A 20520-nucleotide genomic window follows, 5' to 3' on the forward strand; every position below is an offset into this window, starting at 1 on the left:
TGATGTCACTCTAGGACCTTTGTTTCTCCTAAACTCTATGTATATGCTATTAAAGACTTTGTGGAATGGTTTCATAATTTGTTTAATGGAATTTCCAGAATATAGCTTTTTAAAAATTGTTCTTTAATTGGATGAAGACCCTTATCTGAAATTTGATTAAGGTATTGAATACTTATTTTACAGAATACTATTATTTAGAAATGGATTTCAGTGAGGAATGGAAATGGGCTGGAGCTGCCAGGGCAAAGACTTTGCTATACACTGGAGCTGTGTGAAGGGGCTGTGAAATGCCAGAAGGGAAAGTTCAGCCCTTTATAGCCTCTCGAGGTCCAAACCTGGATCTGGAAGGCAGCTCCAGCCCATTGCCATTCCTCGCTGACCTCTGGTTGTGATCCCACACAGTTTTAGACCAGAGAGGTGAAACTGATAGAGTCTTGGGGGAGGAGAAGATGAAATTAACAAACCCTCAGAGGAGAGGCATAGAACCAAGCCAGAAGTGAGGAATTACACTTGAATGGCAAGTGAACAGACTCACAAATATTCCTCCCTATTCACTTGCGCTCCACTTGCACTCCCCTTGTGTTCCACTCAATTGCGTGGAGTGCAAGTGAACAGGGAGGAATACTTGTGAGGGCCAAGCTACACATGGCGAATGACACTTGAACGGCAAGTGGATTGAGTGGAGGGCAAGTGAACAGGGAGAAATATACTTGCCGTTCAAGTGTCATTCGTCATGTGTAGCTTGGCCCTGAGTCTGTTCACTTGCCATTCAAGTGTAATTCCTCACTTCTAGCTTGGCCCTAACATTGCATCTCCCTACACTTGACAAACATGCACCGAGGCCTCTCGTATAGAGAGACTCTTAAGTACCTGATTGGGGAGGGTTTTTGGCAAAACATCCTGCCCCATGCATCACTCAAAAGGAGAAGGGGGGTCCTTTTGGAGCATGAAAACAATTTGGAAGAATTGTAAGACAGGAATTCTTTACCATGCAGGCCCTGTTCCAAAGATTAGTCACCCTTCACTCTCATTAAATTCAATATGGCAAGTAGTTAATCACAACAGGCTTGCTCCGGATCATGCCCCCAGGGCTTTGTGGTATGCAGATTCCGTTTCGTGGTAAGAGTTGCAATTTGAATCAAGCACTCTGCAGAACCTCTCAGGAAAGCTGTAGGGTGTGTTGCTAGAAGAGCCTGGGATGAATTTAACAGGGCGAGCAGTGGTCCTTGCTCAAGTATTACAACTGATCTCTGACAACAGAGTTCAGTTCCCCTGGAGAAAATGGCTGCTTTCGAGGGGGGACTCTACAGCACGATATTGTGCTGAGGCCCTTTCCCTCTCTAACCTCCCCTCCCCCCACAATTTCCAGGGATTCTCCAACCCAGAGTTGGCAACCCAAAAGTAGAGAAAGGGTCGTCGTTGTTAAACATAGCCTCCCAAGCAGAAAATAACCACAAAGAGCTAGAGTGATTAAACTTTTTTATGAAATATACAGCTGTACAAAATATCTCTTAAAAAAAAAGAAAAGAAACTAAAATTATCAAGCCAAGAGGTCAATTTAACAAGACACTGCACTGCTTGTGAGCGCTCTGTTGCCGTCAGTTTCCCTTTCAGCAGTGAACGTTCCGTGATACTACAGCAGCTGGGCCAACAGATCGCTTCACAGTAGAGTCCCTGCCTTAGCCTTAATCATAATTGTAGCCTTAGATTTACCCTTAGCTGTAGCGGTAGCCTTACCCATAGTGTGTTCCCAGGTGCCCACCAGCAGTGGGCAAACTCCCAGGGACTGGTTCCTTCACCCAGCAATCTCTCCATTTGGGGCCAATTGGGACCTCAAACAGGCCAAATTGGCTCCATGTGGAGTGCGGGAACGTTTTTGCAGCCGGCACAATGACATCACTTCCGGAAGTGACGTCACCGCATCAACCCTGGGCAAAGAAGGAGCAGGCTACTGGCACGAGGTAAGTGCCAGGTCCCCCACGCTCCTGGAAGGAGGGTAGAGTGACCTGGCAACCTTACTTCACAGACAAGGAGGCTGGCAGCTGACAGGCAGTTTTTACAGACTTACTTGATTTTGATACTTATAACCCGACTTTTCTCCCCAAAGGGACCCAAAGTGGTTTATAACTCCATTCTCTCCTCCATTTTATCCTTACAACAACCACCTATGTAGTGCTTTCAGGAAGGTAGTTGTGTTGGCCTGCAGTAGAATAGCAGGATTTGAGTCCCGCGGCGCCTTAGGGACCAACAGGATTTTCAGTGTAAGATTTTGAGAGTCAAAACTCCCTAGCTCCCTCTTCAGAGAGGTATCTGAAGGTAAAGGTAGTCCCCCTGTGCAAGCACTGAGTCATTATGGCCCATGGGGGGACATTGCATCACATTTTCTTGGCAGACTTTTACGGGGTGGTTTGTCATTGCCTTCCCCAGTCATCTACTCTTTACCCTCAGGAAACTGGGTACTTATTTCACTGGCCTCAGACGGATGGAAGGCTGAGTCAACCTTGAACCGGATGCCTGAACCTGGCTTCCGCCAGGATTGAACTCAAGTCGTGAGTAGAGATGGGCATGAACCGAAATACAAACCAAAATTAAGCACGAACCTGGGCGAACCACGGTTCATCAGATTCCATTTCTTATGAACTGCCATGAACTTTTATGCTGGTTCGTTTGGGGTTCGTCACTGCAGACAGCCTGGTGCCAATCAATCAGTTTCCTAGGCAACAGGGGATGGACTTCCTGCAGACCTTCTGCTGATGTGGAAGTGAACTTCTGCTGGCCCGGAATTGACCTTTTGCTGACCTGGAAGTGACGATTTTCTGACCTGGAAGTGACATTTTCACGAACCAAACAAGCTGGTTCGCAAACCAGGGGCAGGTTCATGAAAGTTCGTGAAATTTGACGAACCACATGGTTCGGGTTTTTTTCTGGTTCGTGCCCATCTCTAGTCGTGAGCAGAGTTCGATCCTGGCAAAGGTATCTGATAGGTATCTGAAGAAGAGAGTTGGGAAGCTTAGACTCTCAAAAGCTTATACCTTGAAAATCTTGTTGGTCTTTATGGTGCCACTGGACTCAAATCCTGCTGTGTGGTAGGTCAGGCTGGGAGTGACTGTCTGGCCCAGAGTTACCCAATGAGGTTCATGGCAGAGTCGGGGTTTAAACCCGGGTCTCTCAGATCCTAGTCTGACAACTACACTACATTAGGAAATGATCAGAAGATGGCACTTAAACAAAGGGAGCTACATCACTTCAACGTCCCAGCAGTAAAGAAAGTTTTCAGGTCCACATAAAACACAAACAGTTGTTGTTGGTTCCCCAGACCCAACTCAGGTTCCCTGTAGCCACACAGCAACTTTGGGGAACAACTCTTTAAAAAATGGAGAGCCCAAATGGCCACAGAATGCCTCCCCCTCAAGCCGTTTCCCTGTGTCACAAAAGCACGGGGGGGGGGAGTTTCCTCCCCTGTTTTTATTGTTCCACATGCACAGAATACTCCACATGGAGGGGAGGAAGGAAAAGCCCCCCCCCATGCTATTTTGACCTAGGGAAAACAGCTTCAGGGGGAAGGCCCCTTCTCCCTCCATGGAGGCATTCTGACGACATTTGGATTCTCCTTTATTTTTTAACAGGTATTTCCCAAAGCTGCTGTGTGGCTGCCCAGAACTTGAGTTGGGTCAGGAGAACCCAGATCCAGCACATCTAGTTTGACCCTAATATGTCCAAGGCTTCTCTTGTCCATTGGATACAGTCCAGAAACAGTAACGTTATTTTTGACAAACTGTACTTAGAAACTCACTACTCTAGTAACTCCACCTGTCCTTGATATCTGTATCATTATCCGGCATCTACTTCGATCCTGCTAGGGACGGCCCTCCCATACTGCATTGCTTCTTGGGAGGACTGGGGGGGTTATTTCTGTTTGACTGCTGAATAGTCCACAGACTCTTCTGGGGCTGTTCTTTCTTTGTCTTTCAGCTTGGAGAACTCCAGGGTTGCATAGTAGAGCTCTTCTGGGTCAGCAACGCTTGAACTGGGAACCCGGGGGTTGAAGGTTGAAATTCTTTCTGTACCTGCTTTGGAGTAGTCAACACGAGGTGATTTTTGACCCTGAAAGAAAGGGGGGGGGGTTTAAATGCTTAGAAAAGGTTACACTTCCCCTCTGCCACCCTTATAAGCGGAGAATTCCCAGTCCGGCGCAGTTAACATACGAATGCATCAGATCTTTGAATGGTTTATTGCCTTGTTCTAATGTTTTGTTAGTATGGTGGGTTGGATAATTAAGAAAAACATTGGTGGTTTCCACATGGGGACAGACTTGTGTGGTTTCCCGTTGCTGGTGGCAACACAGTGCAGCAACAATGAAACTTCCACACAGCAAGTTTCCCCAGTTTCCCTGCCTCAGTCCCCCAGCATTGGCCATTCCCCTTCCCTAGCCACTGGGTCTTTTTTCAGTTTTTAAAAATAATCTTCCATTGAATATCATTATATGGACATAACGTTATAACCAGGGCTGGCTCCAGTGTCGCTGGCACCTGAGGCAGCTTAATGGCTGCCTCTGTGTGCGCACGCGTAAGTGTGCACGCACGCCAGACTGCATGATGACATCACTGCATGTGATGTCATCACACGGGGCTGGTGCATGCATGGGGGGGCCTTCCAGCTCTCCCATTCAGTTGCTCCGCAGGCCAGGTGCAGCTGGCTGCTCTGGCCGCTGGCTGCGCCTGGCCTACAGAGCAACAGCGGCTGCAGCAGCTCTGGGGCATGCGCCCCTGCCCCCAGGCCGGTGCCCCTCTGGTGCCTTAATGCCCTGAGGCGGCTGCCAGGCTGGCCTCAATGGGTGGGCTGTCCCTGGTTATAACAGTCTATGTATTAGGTTCTCTGAATTTCCAATTTTCATTTTAATCAAAGTTGCTGGCCCTTTCAGTTATGGTGATATGCCTTTCCCCTTATATCTCCACACTGAAAGAAACCAAAGACTTGGTTTTTAAAAACTAAAGTTAAAAATTCAGATTAAATTAAATTTATTTCCTGGTTTTCAAACATGTCAAAAGGCAGTTTTTCAATCAGGTAACCATGAAAGCAAATATTTCAGTTAATGTCTTTTTACTTTTATTTTTTACTCACAGTCAGGGTCTTGAAAGAACATGTGCTGATTTTCATCACTTATTTATAAACTGGGTAGTGATTTGGAATACAAAACCAGAAGCACCTTCATGGCACGATTTTCTATTATAATTTTGCTTCATGGCGCATTTTATGACATCTTCGCGCCATGAAGCAAAGTCATGTTGGGAAATCGCGCCATGAAGGCATGTCGTTCTGTAAGTTTTGTGCTATTTTTTGGGAGGGGGGAGAAGACATGTGGAAACGGCCTTAATCTGGTATAAGTAATCTCAGAATCAAAATATGATCCTGCCTACATGTTCAAGTGTCCGAAGAACTATTCTTTCACTCTATGGTCCAAGTGGATCTAGGACATCAATGTCCCGTGTGACACCTACCACAGATGAAATGTTGCTATAGATCAAGCTGCCATCAGTGGCTCTCTGGTGCCCCCCATTGGCAGAATTCAGAACTTCCACACCGCTGGTTTTCGAAGATGATTTTGCTTTCCTTTGCTTATAAAACCTAAGAGGTAGTAGAGTGAGAAGAAATGAATGGTAGTCTTGTGATACCGTTAACATTAACAGCATTTTATTCCGATATAATAAAGGACAGTTGGCTACACAGATGGAGGAGGTAATCCAAACAAGACATGTGTTAATCATAGGGAGAGCAACTCACTTGATCAGGCAGAGGCAAAGCACGCAAAGGATGACACCCACCAAAGCTCCACAGAGCCCAGATATGGCTAAACTTGCATGACTCCCTGCAACAATAAATCAAGATCTCAGAGTAAAATCGAAGAAGAGCCTTGTGGTGCCTGAAAGGTTACCTGACTGATGGTAGCATGATATTTTTGTAGGCTTGACTTCATACTTGAGCAAAAGAAAAGGTGGAATATAACTATTTGGATGGATGGATGGACTTTGTTCAGTGGAGTAACAGGATAGAGGTAGGAGCCACCCCAATAACTGATTATGGGGTAGGGCTGCAGCTCAGTGGTAAAGGATCCACTCTGTATGAAGAAGATCCCTGGTTCATCTCCAGTGGAAAGGATTAGGTGATGTGAACTTAATTTCAAGTAAACAGGTTTCATATCTGGGCATTTATCTCAACTTCCTTGTGATTTTCCAGTATCGGAATTTGTTCATATTAATAACCCAGAATCTGCTGGATTCCCAACGTGATGGACAAGGCAAAGCCTTTCTCCTTATCAGCCAACTTCCTTTTCACCCTGTTGGTGTAGCGACAAAGCCAGAAACCAGCAATAAGTAAACTCAGAACCTTCAAGGGGAGAAAAGTGGGGGATGTGGGGGAAGAAAGGGGACATTTAACTATCATTCTCCTCAGATAGGCAGGTTAGAAGTAGCCCTGTATCATAGTTTGTCTTTAGGATAAACAAATCAAATTGGGCCTGTTGTGGTGACAGGCAGGGTAGGGGCACATGCAGATCTGAAAGCTCTCAAATTTAATATTCCAGGGTAGAAGGAATCTAAGGGGTAGATTGATGTCTGCGTGATAAAAGCTACAGAAGTCTTAAACTCGTTTGGAAAACCTGAGGAAATCTTGTCTGTTTTGCCCTCAAATGGTAGACAGGCAGTTTCTGCTTGACTCTTCCTTTATCCCAGTGACAAATTACCCTAAAGTAAAACTGTTTCTCCAGGTTAGCTAAAATTGTATACCATTAATTCCTGAACACCGAAACGTTTCTTTCCCCTGCTGTTCTGGTTTTGTTTAACCATGGACTCGCCCTTAATACATACAAGCAGACAAGATTGTAACAGGTTAAATACCAAGGTAGGGCCAAGGGCAAGAAAATCCCCATAGCACACCAGAGGCAGGTGTAACCAACATCTGTTATTTACCTCACAGATGGCTAACATCCATTAAACTACTGACCACTCAGGTCATAATCGTATCTTTGGCCTCTCTTTGTTATTTAGGTTAGCCTGGTTTTAAGTTAAGCTGTCCCTCTACTATTCTGATTGATTGATTGATTGATTGATTGATTGATTGATTGATTGATTGATTGATTGATTGATTGATTGATTGATTGATTTTCCGGGCTGTATGGCCCTGATCTTGGCATTGTAGTTCCTGACGTTTTGCCAGCAGCTGTGACTGGCATCTTCAGAGGTGTAGCACCAAAAGACAGAGATCTCTCAGTGTCAAAGAGATCTCTCAGTGTTTGACACTGAGAGATCTCTGTCTTTCGGTGCTATACCGCTGAAGATGCCAGTCACAGCTGCTGGCGAAACGTCAGGAACTACAACGCCAAGACCATGGCCATACAGCCCAGAAAATCCACAACAACCATCGTTCTCTGGCCGTTATTTTGTCTGTCTGTCTGTCTGTCTGATTGATTGATTGATTGATTTTCCACCCTCCCCGCAAGTGGGCTCAGGGTGGGTCACAACATCATGAAATTATAAAAACCACAATTTAAATACAATAAATTGTTAAAATCATTAAAAAATAATAAAATCAGCAAATCTCATTAAAAAGTGGAGTGGGACAAAGAAAAACAAGCGAGGGACCAGCAGGATAGTTCGCCAGTTCTTCAACCACTCTGATAGGCCTGGTGGAACATCTACCATGCTCTGAATTAGAGGGCAGCGACATTTCATTAAGTGTGAGGTCTTCCCACCAATATTGTAAAGGCCTCAGGTTGCGTTTACACACACACCTATAATTATAAACAAAGAAATGACAAGGCCCACACGAACCCAAGCCAAATGTAGAACACTCACCTTTTGTAGGGGGACTGAGTAGAAAGTGAAGTGTGTAGGCCCCGTAAAGATTTGTCCCAAAGCAAATGATACTATGGTTCTTGTCTGGGTTCTCTGTTGTCCATCTCAGAGTGCTGATAACTTCATTCTCTTGGTCCATGGAAGTGATCGGTGGGTTCCCCTCACTCGGTTTCCGCCCATCCACTTCCCATCGAATCTGAGGTTTGGGCCAGGAGTCCAGACAGCAGTTGCAGTGGAGAATGTTGTCCTTTTGCCAACATGTGCTCCTGGACTGACTGCAGAGTCTTGGACGATCTGGAGGAAGTAAAACAAAAAAGTGAAGAGTGAAAAGAATTGCAGTGGTGGTTGCAATCTGGGCTTTTTTCAGCTGGAACGTAGTGGAACAGAGTTCCGTAACCTCTTGAAAATGGTCACATGGGCTGGTGGCCCCGACCCTGATCTCCAGACAGAGAGGAGTTTAGATTGCCCTCCACGCCGACGCGGAGGGCAATCTAAACTCCCCTCTGTCTGGAGATCAGGGGGTGGGACTACCAGTCCATGTGACCATTTTCTCCAAGAGCAACCCATTGAGTTCCACCACCTCTTTTCCCAGAAAAAAAGCTCTGGTTGCAAATACATCCACTCCAGGCTGCTAGGAGGAAGCTGAGGGTGAAAGAAGTTGCTTTCCTCCAAGTCACTCCTCTAGCCCTAGATCCGTGTGTTCCATATTGCACAAAGTACACAAAATTGAAAATACAGGTAAAATTTCCAGACTCAGGGAGGTTCTATGCTACAACTTTTGAATGGCTGAACGATCGCTTTTCATATGCTATTGCAAGAGGAATCAAAATGCGGACTCCACATAGCACAATATAGTGTCATCTCCCCCCAAACAATCCATCCGTATAGGCAAAGATCCTATTATATATGAAGTAAACCCTCTTCTTACCTCAGACTATGTTCCCCCCCCCTCCCTTTGGCGGCTTCATTTTCAGCCTAATTACTTCCTTCAATCAGGACAGTTTCCAAATAATCAGGATGGTTTCATGAATAAACAATTAATTATCAAATATTATTCAGAAGAGAGATTAATTACTGCTTTTTACTTTGCATCAAGGCAAAGTTACTGCTCATTTTTGTTGTGGTTTGTAATCCTAATAGCATATTTATGAAACAATTGTTAAAGATATCAAAAAGAACAGTGGCTTTGGTTGAATATAAAAGTCTTATCCCAACAATAGTTGCTAATTTCCAACTGATTTGTGAACACCTGATAGAACTAGTCAGTTTCAGGATGGAAGCAGAAGTAATTTGTTATGTTGAGAGGAGAGCAAAGAGATGAAATGTTAAAGGGATATTAGTGCTGGGAAAATTATTCACACTTTCCACATCTACATAGGACAGCCTGTCGAGGCATTTTTAAATCATGGCAAATTAGGGCTTTTTTTTTTTTTTTTTAAAGACAAAAACACAACATACACACACAAACCTGGAATGCAGTGCATGCGACATGGTCTGGATTGCCTGACAGAAGGGAATGAAACAAGCATGCCAATTCCAGTTAAACTGGAACCAGCATCATATTATACTATGGTAAGATTCCTGTATGGTTGTTCCAGTCCTGGGACTACAGTGAAAGGGAAAGTTGCACTGGATCAATTTCTCCCTGCCCTGCAGCTGCTGAAGAGTCTCTTTACACATTACTAAGTACCTAGGGATGCTCAAGTGAACCTCATTTTACATGAGGTTCACTTGACAATACATCTCATTGTACATGTCCCCCCTCCAACCTTCCATGCACTCAATCGCACAGTCTCACTTCAATTTGCTCTGCATCAGGTGTTTGATCAGTTCCTCCTCCACTGCTAAAAGTATCTCAGTTTTCCCCACATCTGTTCATTGAAATGCAAATTTTGACACTTTCTCCCACCTTAAAGAAATACAAATTGGCAATTCAAAGGAGCCTCCAGTACTTGTCCTCACAGCAAAAACAGAGCGGAATTGGTATTTTGCCCTCCGGAATCACTTGCAGATGCAGCCACACAAAGGGAGCTCCCATGAAATCATCATTCACATGCATTGAGCAAGAACAGCCTGCATTTGAATTGAGGACTAAAAATACAATCCTGCACTTGAGCATCCCTAGGTACTTAGTAACAAGTAAGTCTCAAGAGCTTATTTCAAAGAGAGTTTGGGCTCCCTAAAAACCCAAATGTTTTGTGAACATTGACTATGGTAGAAGGGAAGGGATTTGTAATTCCTGCATCTTGAAGATCAGAGCTTTTCACATTCATCCTACAGCAGGGAGTCTCAAAGGTTAACTCCAGACAGTCCTGACTCACTCACATTCTACGTAGAGTTGAACAATCCCCTGAACAGAGCCTAGGGAGTTCTCAGCCTGGCCTGCATATTGGCCTGCATCCTTGACTGTTAAGTTGGTCAATTCCAGCCAGTTATCTGGAGAGGGGCTGTGATGCTCCAAAGTCCTGCTCCCTTTGATCCAATTTATTTCACTGGGAGGGAAGCTTTGGGCTGTGCAGAGCAGCTGTAAGGAGTCGCCTTCCTGAGCCGTCAGCTGGGAGCCGTTTGGTGCATGCTTGGGGGGATCTGCAAACACATCAAAGGGGCCAGTCAACCCCATGAAAGAGTAGCGGCCCCTCGGCACCAGCGTCCTCCAGCAGAGAAAGGCCACTGTGTGCTGATCTCTGCACCCTAATGCACCCAGGTACCTTGGAATAGTGCTTGGCCTCTCCTATAAGCTTGGGAGATACTGAACTCCACTGTCCTTGGTGGATCTGGAACAGATAAATCAACATTGAATGAGAGCTCTCCCCAATGAACTCCGTGGTGCTCTCTTGCTCGCAACAGAAGATCTCCTAACAACCCCCTGCCTGGAACGTATTTGCTATGTGTGCCAAGGTTTCGTAACACCATGTTTTAGCTCCCGTTCCAACTATATTCAAGATTGTTAGCCTTAATTGCTCATTTTCCAGAAAGATCCAAATTCTGCTACCCTTTTGCAACAATTTAAATCTATTTGTGCCTTAACCAATGTGCGATTTTTCATAGCTTATCTGGCTTCCCGATATGATTCAAATTTTTTAAATTTAAATTTTTGGGTAACATTTTTGCAAAGAATTGCAAAGGGAGAAGTATGCTGATCGATCGATCGACCGATCAAAGGCTGCTTCTCCCCCACTCCTCCATCACTAATCTTGTATCTTTAGAAAGCTCCATCAGTCCTCTTTTCTTCAAGATTGTATAAATGTGCCCTCATGTGAGGAAAGAGGGGAATAGCCTCAGATTTCACACAGTATTTTCAAGACCTCGTAACTATGTTCTCTCCACAAAGGGGCACATTTATGCCGTCATAAACTAGCCTCACAGAAAGTTCTTTAGAACTGAAAATCACTATATTATTTCTAAAGTTGTGGTCAAGAGATGAATTCTGCATTATGCATTGGGTTGCATCCTGCCACTCATTTCAACGAGAGCCCATTTTGGCTGATTTCCCCCTCATTTGGCAAAACTCTGGCTCTCCTCATGCTGTTTTGGAGTCCACTGATCCATGGAGCAGAATTTGGAGGCATTTGGGGTTGTAGCAGGATGAAGAAGAAGCAGAGAAGTTGGGCTTTGTTGATGGAAATCCTTATGTCAGCTGAGATTTTTGGCAGAGTCCAAGCCTCTCTGTTGCCTCACATGGCAATACAGTCAGTGCTGTGCAGATTTCCAGTGGGCCAAATAGTGGCACATATGATTGTGAAAGAAGGTATCTATTGCGTATTTTAAAAACCAATCTAGTTGGTCTTTAAGGTGCTCCTGGACCAGAATCTTGCTCTCCTACTGCAAACCAACACAGCCCTGAAATTATTTAAAAACCAGTAGGAATGATTGCTGATACAAGCCAAGCCTATAATCAATGCCCTTAGCTAAAGCTCAAACCCCTTCCCCACAACCCTCAATTCTTACACAGCACACACAACTGCAGGCTCTTGTTGGCGGAACTGTATGAAGTCTCTGCCTGGCATTGGTACTGCCCTGCATCTTCTGGCCTGACCTCCATCAGTGGAAGAATGTACTCCTTGCCCTGTTTGGTCTCACTGAGGGTCTTGTTCCCTTTCCTCCAGCTCAGGGTGGGGTCAGGCCTGCCGTCCGCTTTACAAACCAGGTGGATGCTTTCACCTTCTCGAGCCACAGCTGAATCCACATCCCTTTTTGCATCAGGTAAGCACAAAGCTGCAAGAGAAATGGAGCCAATTCAGAAAAGATTGTCTTGAGGTGCCTGTTGCTAAGATGGTTGCCAACTCCAAGTTGGGAAATTCCTGGAGTTTTGAGGGTGGTTCTTGGGGAGAAGTTGGGGAGGGAAGATCTTCAGCGGGATTTAATCCCATAGAGTCCACCTTCCAAAGCTTCTATTTCCTCCAACGGAACGGATCTCTGTAGCCTGGTGGTCCATTGTAATTCTGGGAATCTCCAGGCCCCACCTTGAGGCTGGCAATCCTTTTATTACCCTTCAAACGCCATTGCTTTCAATGGACTTGAAAAGGTCTGGCTCTGTTTAGGATGGTGCTGTAAGAAGACTACAGCCAAGACAAAATGTTTTCTCATTCCAGTTCCTGATTCATACATGCAGGAGGATGAAGAGGAAAACAAAGTGGTAAAATTCTGATGTAGTTGATTGGACAGTGTCATATCAGACTAAAACTGGAAGAGCACATTTTGGAATGCATCCCTATAATCAAAATTCGCTGTGAGTAGAAAACCAGTAAAGCTGCCAAAGAAACAGGAGGGAGAAATTCCCCCCTGTTTTTCAGATTTTCTGTTTGCATTGAGGGTTTTTTTTAATGCAAAAGAACACTGAAAGCTAGAGTCCACTACCCAAAGCCTGAAGTCCATTTTACCACCTCAGGCCTTATTTATTTATTTCAATTTATATACCACTCATCCCCAGGGGCTCTGGGCAGTGAACAGTTAAAATCGATAAAAACAAGAACTAAAATCAATATCAAAACAATAAAACAAATTAACAAAGTGCAGTGGTGGGGAGAACCTTAGAGTCTCTCTACACGAGACACCTTGGCATGTGTTTGTCAAGTGTAGGGAGTCGCAATATTAGCAGAAGAATGGACAGAGCCTGCAGAGATTGCTCCTCAGAGGGTTTGTTAATTTCATTATCGCCTCCCTGAAGGCTCTGCCAGTTTCACCTCTTCAATCTAAAACTGTGTTGGATTGCAACTAGAGGGCAGCGAGGAACGGAAATGGACTGTAGCTGCTTTCCAGAGCCAGGCTTGAACCTAGAGAGGTTATAATGAAGTTTCTCTTCTGGCATTTCACAGCCCCTTCACATAGCTCCAGTTTATAGCAAAGCCTTTGCCCTGCTGCTGTATTTGTCTTTTTAAACCATCCTTCCCAGCTAACATCACATCTTCCAACATGTGTTCTTCACGTATCAGATGTCTCATGTAGAGACTCTCACAGTGCAATCTTCTGCAGAGTTACTTCAGTCTAAGCTCACTGAGGATTACACTGTCAATCTCTTCTGTTCCAAAAGGCTGCTATGAGCCTAGCTGGTCCCTCTTCCTGCATAAAGTATCACATGTATACCTGTCCACCCTCTTCTATGCAAGTCTTTTAAGATGACTTTCCACTGTATGCTCTCACGACTTGGAGAACTTCCTGTCATTCTTAGTTGTCCACTGGCACTCTGGGGACTTTCTAGTTCTTAATGGTGTCCTGACAAGCCTGGGAATCGCAAGCCTCCGGCAGGGATGGGAGAGTGACAGGAAAAGATAGTCAAGTGTTTTTTGTTGCTGTATCTTACCAAGATGCTCTTGATTTGTAGCATTTGTGGAGATCTCAACAGTCTTGGGTGGATCTAAAATAACCAAGAGTGTGGTGAGGACATCTAAAGAGTAGCCCAAGGCAAAAAGAGGGGTTGATGTGGGCACAGGGGAACACAATGATGGTTCCTGGGGGAAGGAAGTCAATGTAGGCCAAAGGGAGCTACTCACCAGCTATGTCAAGAAGGAAGGTGTTCTCAGCATATTCCCATATATTAGGGTACCAGACTTTGCAGGTGAGCTCTTTGCCCTGATCACTCAGGGAGGGTGTGAAGGTGAAGTTGGACCCATAGATCCAGCTGCCATTGATCTGCTGATGACTCCAGTAAGGTGTTTCATGTCTGATCTGACGACTTATCCAAAAGAACCTAGGCTCCATCTTAGAGCAGGGGCCCAGCACTGAACAGGTGAAAACAGCTTCCTCCCCAGAAAGTACTGCAGATGAGTTCAGGATCCGTGGTTTCTCTGCAAACTCTGAGGAAGGAAAAATCCCCAGACAGGTATTAAAAGAAAATTCACTGGGGGACTAACTGCGAGCATTATGGATAGTCTCTTCTGCCTTTTTTATTTTATTTTATAACCCCTTTTTCTTCTCAGTCTGGACCCAAAGCAAAGTATACTCTTATTCTCCTGTCCTCTACTTTATGCTCAAAACAACAACCCGGTGAGATAGATTAGACTCAGAGAGTGTGACAGGTCCCAGGTCAGCCAGGGAGCACCCAGGTCACCTAAGCAAGTCTGTTCAAATTCCTAATGAAGGTGATTCAGTTGGGCTTGTGCCCTGAGTTTTAGGATTGCATTGCCAGTGATCTTCCATCACAAAGTAGGGATTCGAACCCGTGTCTTCCAGACAATAGTCTGGCACTTTAACCATTATACATCTTCTACCTCTGCTGCCACCACCCTCCTCATTGCAAAGCTACTGCTATTTTTATTAAATTTAAAAAAATGTCTTTCCAATAAAATATCCAAAACAGCTAAAAAATCTCAAAATGCAATAAACATACAATAAAGTCAACTTATAAATTAGAGCAATAGGGCACCGTAAACCCTCATCAAAACACAATAAAGCTGCAGCTATTGTTATAAACGTCTAAAGTCATCAGCTCATTCCCAAATAGGGCTGCCAACTCTGGCATGGAAACTCCTGGAGACTTGAGGGCATTGCTTGGGGACGGTGGTGTTTGGGGAGTGGACCTCAGAGGACACTTGATGCTATAGAGTGTGGTTCCTAAAAGCTTCCCTTTCCTCCAGGGGAACTAATTTCTGAAGTATGGAGATCTGTTTTTAATTCCTGGAGAACTCCAGGCCCCAACCGGTGCTTGGAAACTCAATTCCCGAAGCAGCAGTTTATTGGAGCGACAGTTAACTATGAAGCAACAAGCCTTTCCAGTAGGTTCCAGTATGGAAAGGAAGAAAGAAGCAAAAGCTAAATGAAACCAAACCATCTTGGCTGTGCCCTAGAATGACAGTGGGGGTTGCAATTGGGGGGACGGGATTTACCCAAACAAGCAGTGTAACCCTAAATAGGTTACACCCTTCTAAGAATTGCATCCTTCAATGGACATAGAAGGGTGTAACTCAGCTGAGGAATGCATTGCAGGTAACTTTTCCCCTGTGGGTAGAAAGCAACATAAAGAGACCAAATTTTCTGTAGGCAAATGGCTGGGCAAGGAAAGGCTGAGACCCCCCCCCCCTCCCCTACTCAAATGAGGATGCAAGAGGAACAGGAAGCGCAAGTGCTTCACATATCTGGTCTCCTGAAGTGTTCAAAAAGATGCAGGTTCTCCCATAAGGAGAAAGGCAGCTGTGCTCCAACATCAGGAGATGTGAAAGCTGGCTTTCAAACCTGACCAGGATGTGGGGGAACAGGAATCACGAAGTGCTTGTAATTCCTACTCTGTGCTGCTTTTCATAATGTCTGCAGCCACCGACCTAAATTTCCCATCTCTGCAGCACAAGAGACAACCAAATAGCCAGGAAATAAATAAGGAGGAAAGTCTTGCCTGTTATGAGAATTTGAAGTTTCTTATGAGTTTGGTGATAATTGATGTAGCTGTATCCAAAACTGTTGTCCTCAATTCGAAAGTAGTACCATCCCTGGTCATTTGACTTGGCATCAAGGATGCTGAAGGAACAACTGCCTTGCTCCAGATCGTCTGTTAACTTGAAATGCCCCTCAGGATATCTCTGCTTATCATCATTGGTGGCCACAAGATAACGTGATCCCCGAAACCAGTAACCATAGAGTTTTTGGGGGTTCCTCCTGTCTGCAGCATTGTAAGTGAAGTTGCAGGGAATGTGGACACAGAGGCCGCGTTGCACGGAGACCGAGTCCTGAACGCTCAGTTTATAATCTGTATTTTGGCTCAGCAAACCTTCCAGGGAAAAAAGACAGAAATTAACCAGCATATGAATAGAGGTATTTTGAAGATCAATTTTGCCTTCTATAGGTCTACTAAGGACAATTCTGGACATTGAAAAGCACCCAGACATGCCCAGAGCTCACTGCTTGATAGAGATGCTTGGGCTCATCCAGCCAGAGAGGCAGACCTCAAACCCTCAGCCTAGCAGCAGCGTTTCAGGTGGCCCAGGAGCAAGAAGGGGGAGCTGGGGTGACTTACCACCTTGCAGCACAAGCTCTCAGTCATTTCTCCAGGACTGCAGGAAGGAAAATGTGTTCTGGAGCCCCAGCTAGAGAGCCCACAGTCCTTGGGGGCAATCTTAAGCCATCCAACAGAAACTCCCACTTGCCTTTGTACCCATGTCCCATTTTCCCTTTTCCCATTGCTCCTCATTCCTGCTTGCTATTTCAGAGTCCCAATGCAATTAAAAAAAACAGTATCATGTTTCTGCACCACTTAAGCAAAGTTTTCACTCTTCTGTAATCTGGCAGAGCTACAAAATATGTAATCTGTCTTGAGCTACAAAATACTTTGAGAGTACATCCACAACATTTATTACATTTTTATCCTTTTTAAAAATATATTATACCATTTTTTACAACTCCCCTGGGGTTCCTATATGGACCTTGGTCAGGATTAAGGCTGCCAGCCTCGAAGTCGGGCCTGGAGATCTCCCAGAATTAGAACTGATCCCCAGAATGCAGATATCAGTTCCCCTGCAGAAGACGGCTGCTTTGGAAGGAGGACTCTATGGAGTTACATCCCGCTGAGACCCCTTGCCACCCTAGAACCTATTCTCCCCAAATCTCTAGGAACTTCCCAGCCCAGAGTTGGCAACCCTAACATGCTTGTCTTCGATGATGCCAAAAGTGGTTTTTCAGTGATAAATCAGCAAGCAGTCAGTATATGAATATATGATGAAGTTTTGGGCTGTTGGACAGGTATGGAATGAACAGCAAGTATCTGGTTAGTCAAATGACCACTATGCGAAATACAAATCTGAATCCCAATTCCATGGAGTTCAAATTCCTGTGGTCAGATATAGATATGCATATCAAATCAATCATGTAGCCACAGAATGGTGTAGTACTTAGGATATTGGGCTAGAACGAGTGAGATCTGAGTTCAAATCCCTGCTCAATCATGAAGCTTTTTGGGTGACCTTAAGCCAGTTGTTCTCAGCCTAACCTACCTCACAGGGTTGTTTTTGAGGACAGAACAAAGGATGGGAGATCCCTTGTGCTGCCTTGAGTTCCTTGAAAGGAGGAGGGGGATAAAAATATGATAAATGAACCATTGAATTAGCATAAAATAGGTAACGATATTATATAACACAAGTAGGATTGGTATGTCTGGCCAACGTATTAGAAGGAAGCGAGTGCTGCTTTAAGCCTCGTGTGTGAAAAAATGTCCTCAGACATTAAAAGTCCAAAAGAGGTTTAAGGCAGATATAAGCCCTACTTCTGGGGGGTTGGGGGAGGTAAAGGGCTTGGAGTACTGACTCAGAATTCATCTTTAAAAATTGCTCCAAGGATATAGTACCTTTTGATTCCAGTTTTATTGAAAAGTTATTAAAGGACCATCGTTGGTTCCAAGAGGGATGGCTACATTTTGTGTATCTTCTCCAGATGTAAGGAGTTCCAAAGTCTTTCTCAGGGGTGCAGGGACTCTGTGAAACTGCTTTCTTGGGCATGTCCAACGACACTGTCACTGTCTTTAGAATATCTCTGCCCCAATTTCTGGGGTGCTGTTTGGAGGGGTAAGAAAATGCTGAAGGTGATGCAATTGAGTTATATGATTCTTTGATTAGATGTTACCAATGTGACAGGTAGGGGGATTCCTATTGCATGTATTTAGGCCCTCACTGACCAATGTCAAGACATTCCTTAGCTGTGATTTTTCATTGAACCACATTCGTTCCAGATTTTTTCCCCATTTCTATCCATCACACCTACCTTTATACAGGGAAGCAAAGATCAGAACTATTAAAGCTATAGAGGAAGAGGAGACTGGATTCAGCACCTTCCAGGAGGGATCTATGAGCAGCTGGTTCCCCCTGTCCCCTGGCATCCTGCTCTAACCACTGAAAATTTCTTTCCGGGGCAGGAACTCTGTAACAAGAGAAGGAGGAATGTGGGACAGTAAAGAGACAAAGACAAAACCGACTGCAGGTATCCTTGGAACAACTAGAAGAATGTTCACACCAAAGATCAGGATGAATCAGAAGGAACTCAAAGGCTGGGTGTAGGCTGGCTGACTCTGTTTAAGATTGTACTGCCAATGGTTTTTAAGGTGGGATTAACCCATTCTCCATGCTGTTTTTCAGTTGAAATTGCACACCTCACTCTAGCCATTTAGTTGGATAGATAATTGCACATTTATTTTCTAACACGGATCTTAAAAACTGAAAACCAAGAAAGCAGATTCAAATCCATCACATGAAACATGAGTGACTGTAGAAAGCCCAAATTAATTTAGCTTGGGTTCATTTGGTTTGTTTTTGTTCATCTAAGAGAAAGTACAATACCCTTTCCTGGGAGTAAGCCCCAGGGAATTGACCTGCACAGGACTGTGAGTAGACCCACTTAGGATTGCTTTCAGAGTTTGTTCTTAGGGTCAGAGTAAACAACGTTGGCAGACTCCCAGAATCCATTCTCCTGCTGTGGACCATCTCGTCATCTCCAGGGGTGACCTCAGAAAGAAGGAGCCCTCTGGCTTGCATGCCTACGGATGGAGGAGGTAAAGCGGTTTCTTTCCATCCTCAAGAGGAGCTCCTGATCTTCTCCATATTAACACACATTTTGAACAAACAACAGTTTTTGTGTCGAGGAGGTTCGGTTCTGATTCAGGTTCACTCCCAAATTTCTGGGGGGGAAATCTCTCTAAGAAATGCTTTTGAATTGGATTCAGGCTTGGATTGAGTCCTTGGATACCGAGGCTACAAGTCCTGGGCCACAGAGAAATCAAACGAGGAAGTCAATGAACAGCTTCTGAATGGGCGAGTGCACCAGCAGGTGTGTGCATTTCTATCCCCCACCCCACCCCCATTTCAGGTCAGTTTCATTTCCTCTTTATCCCTAGAACTTCTTGACTTTCTTGACTCAGCGTTCCCCCTTCTCTATATACCTCCAAGTGGACTTACTTTTTCTGCAGGCAGAGAGGAGCCGCCGGTATATCGCTGCTGTCTTACTTGCCTCTGTGGCCTGAAATTCAGGAAGACTTGGGTTAAGAGCTGAAAGAAATCGACAGGAACCAAAAAAGCAGAAGTGGTAGCAAACAATTTCTACAAGAAGCTTTGCAGGGAGTGGGGGGTGGGGGAGAACAAAGACGACTTTCTTAAACTCCCCCCCCCCGTGTCTATGTGGGGAATCCCTCCTCATTAGCATGTCTCTGCAATACCTTATTACTAGGGCTTCACTTTAGGGTTCACAGGTGGTAAAAAAAAATGAAAAATAGGTTACATGGATGCCAAAGTTAATCCTTCTCGTCGTTATAGTTGATTGGAGTTTGGGGGGGGGGCTTCTTGTGCACCATCAGAGAAATATGGAGAAACACCTACTGAGCACTATGCTCCTTGTGTGCTAGTGACAGATTCTTCCATGCTTAACGTTGGTGGGCCGCCAAGGAGAAGGAGGCAGTTTTAATCGGTAGCATTGTTGTGCCCCAAAAGAGAAGTTAAACGGAGAGAGAGAAGAGAAAGCCAACGCTGATGCAATGAACTTCCTTCTGTCAGCATTGTGTGTGTCACTGGCTGGCGGGGAAATTGCGAGACCGAGATTATGTCTTACGTCTCCTTTCATAATTGGTCCTGATCCTTCAAAGTATCTGTGAAAATTCAAACATTGGTATCAGCCAGGTCTCTAGAGCTACGATGGAGTCATGCATCAGTGCAATTATTTCTGGATTCCCTGGCGAATTCTTCCCCCACTTTTGGAATAGTACAAAGGGAGGCATTTCAAGTTCAAGTTCGCCTTTATTGGCATATATCAGCAATTCAAGTTATCCACTTACAAAAAAGAAAAACAAGGTTAAAGGGATACTACATTACAAATACGTAAATACAATTATCGCTTATTTCTGTGATATCCTTTGACGCAACTTCAAAGCGGAAGGGAGAAACTTTGCCACCTTCTCAGTGACTTCAGGAAAGGAATCGTGGCATTTATGGAAAAGTGGCAAGGTGGTCCCTGGTCCAAAGCTCCTAGCATAAGATAAAGAAGAGTCATAGAACACATCTGGAACAGCACTTCCCAACCAGTGAGTCCCAACCCAAAAGTGGATCCTAAGGCCTGTAAAAGTGGGTCCCAAGCAGTTAAAGTTTGATGGATTTGTGCGCTGTCTGTTTTTTCAAAATGGGTCACCATGTCAAGTGAATTCGAACTGGCGAGTCACCACACCAAATAGATTGGGAAACACTGATCTAGCACACATCTCCACATGGTGATT

The 20520-nt window shown here is 44.7% G+C and overlaps 1 protein-coding gene across 1 annotated transcript; it reads right to left on the reverse strand.

Annotated features, from left to right (window-relative positions):
* Positions 1–3758: 3758 nt before the first annotated feature.
* On the reverse strand, positions 3759–19255 carry LOC129342956 (sialic acid-binding Ig-like lectin 5). The gene is made up of 10 exons (XM_054998913.1): positions 19217–19255; positions 18030–18185; positions 15676–16047; positions 13841–14143; positions 13651–13704; positions 11799–12065; positions 7851–8144; positions 5782–5866; positions 5499–5625; positions 3759–4104 (listed from the first exon to the last, which is right to left on the reverse strand). The coding sequence occupies exons 2-10, from the start codon at positions 18142–18144 to the stop codon at positions 3907–3909; spliced, it is 1815 nt and encodes a 604-aa protein (XP_054854888.1). The 5' UTR covers positions 18145–18185; positions 19217–19255; the 3' UTR covers positions 3759–3906.
* Positions 19256–20520: the final 1265 nt, after the last annotated feature.

Source organism: Eublepharis macularius, chromosome 15 (genome assembly GCF_028583425.1).
Source record: "Eublepharis macularius isolate TG4126 chromosome 15, MPM_Emac_v1.0, whole genome shotgun sequence".
Taxonomy (NCBI): Eukaryota; Metazoa; Chordata; class Lepidosauria; order Squamata; family Eublepharidae; genus Eublepharis; species Eublepharis macularius.

Bases quoted from the DNA above. Each gene is read 5' to 3' on its own strand.
- LOC129342956 (XM_054998913.1), bottom strand. From the start codon at position 18,144: ATGCCAGGGGACAGGGGGAACCAGCTGCTCATAGATCCCTCCTGGAAG. The intron at 8,145-11,798 runs GTAAGAATTGAG...TACTTCCTCCAG, and splicing joins CCTGCAGTTGTGTGTGCTGT to ATCGTCCAAGACTCTGCAGT. The intron at 5,626-5,781 runs GTGAGTTGCTCT...ACTACCTCTTAG, and splicing joins CTTTGCCTCTGCCTGATCAA to GTTTTATAAGCAAAGGAAAG.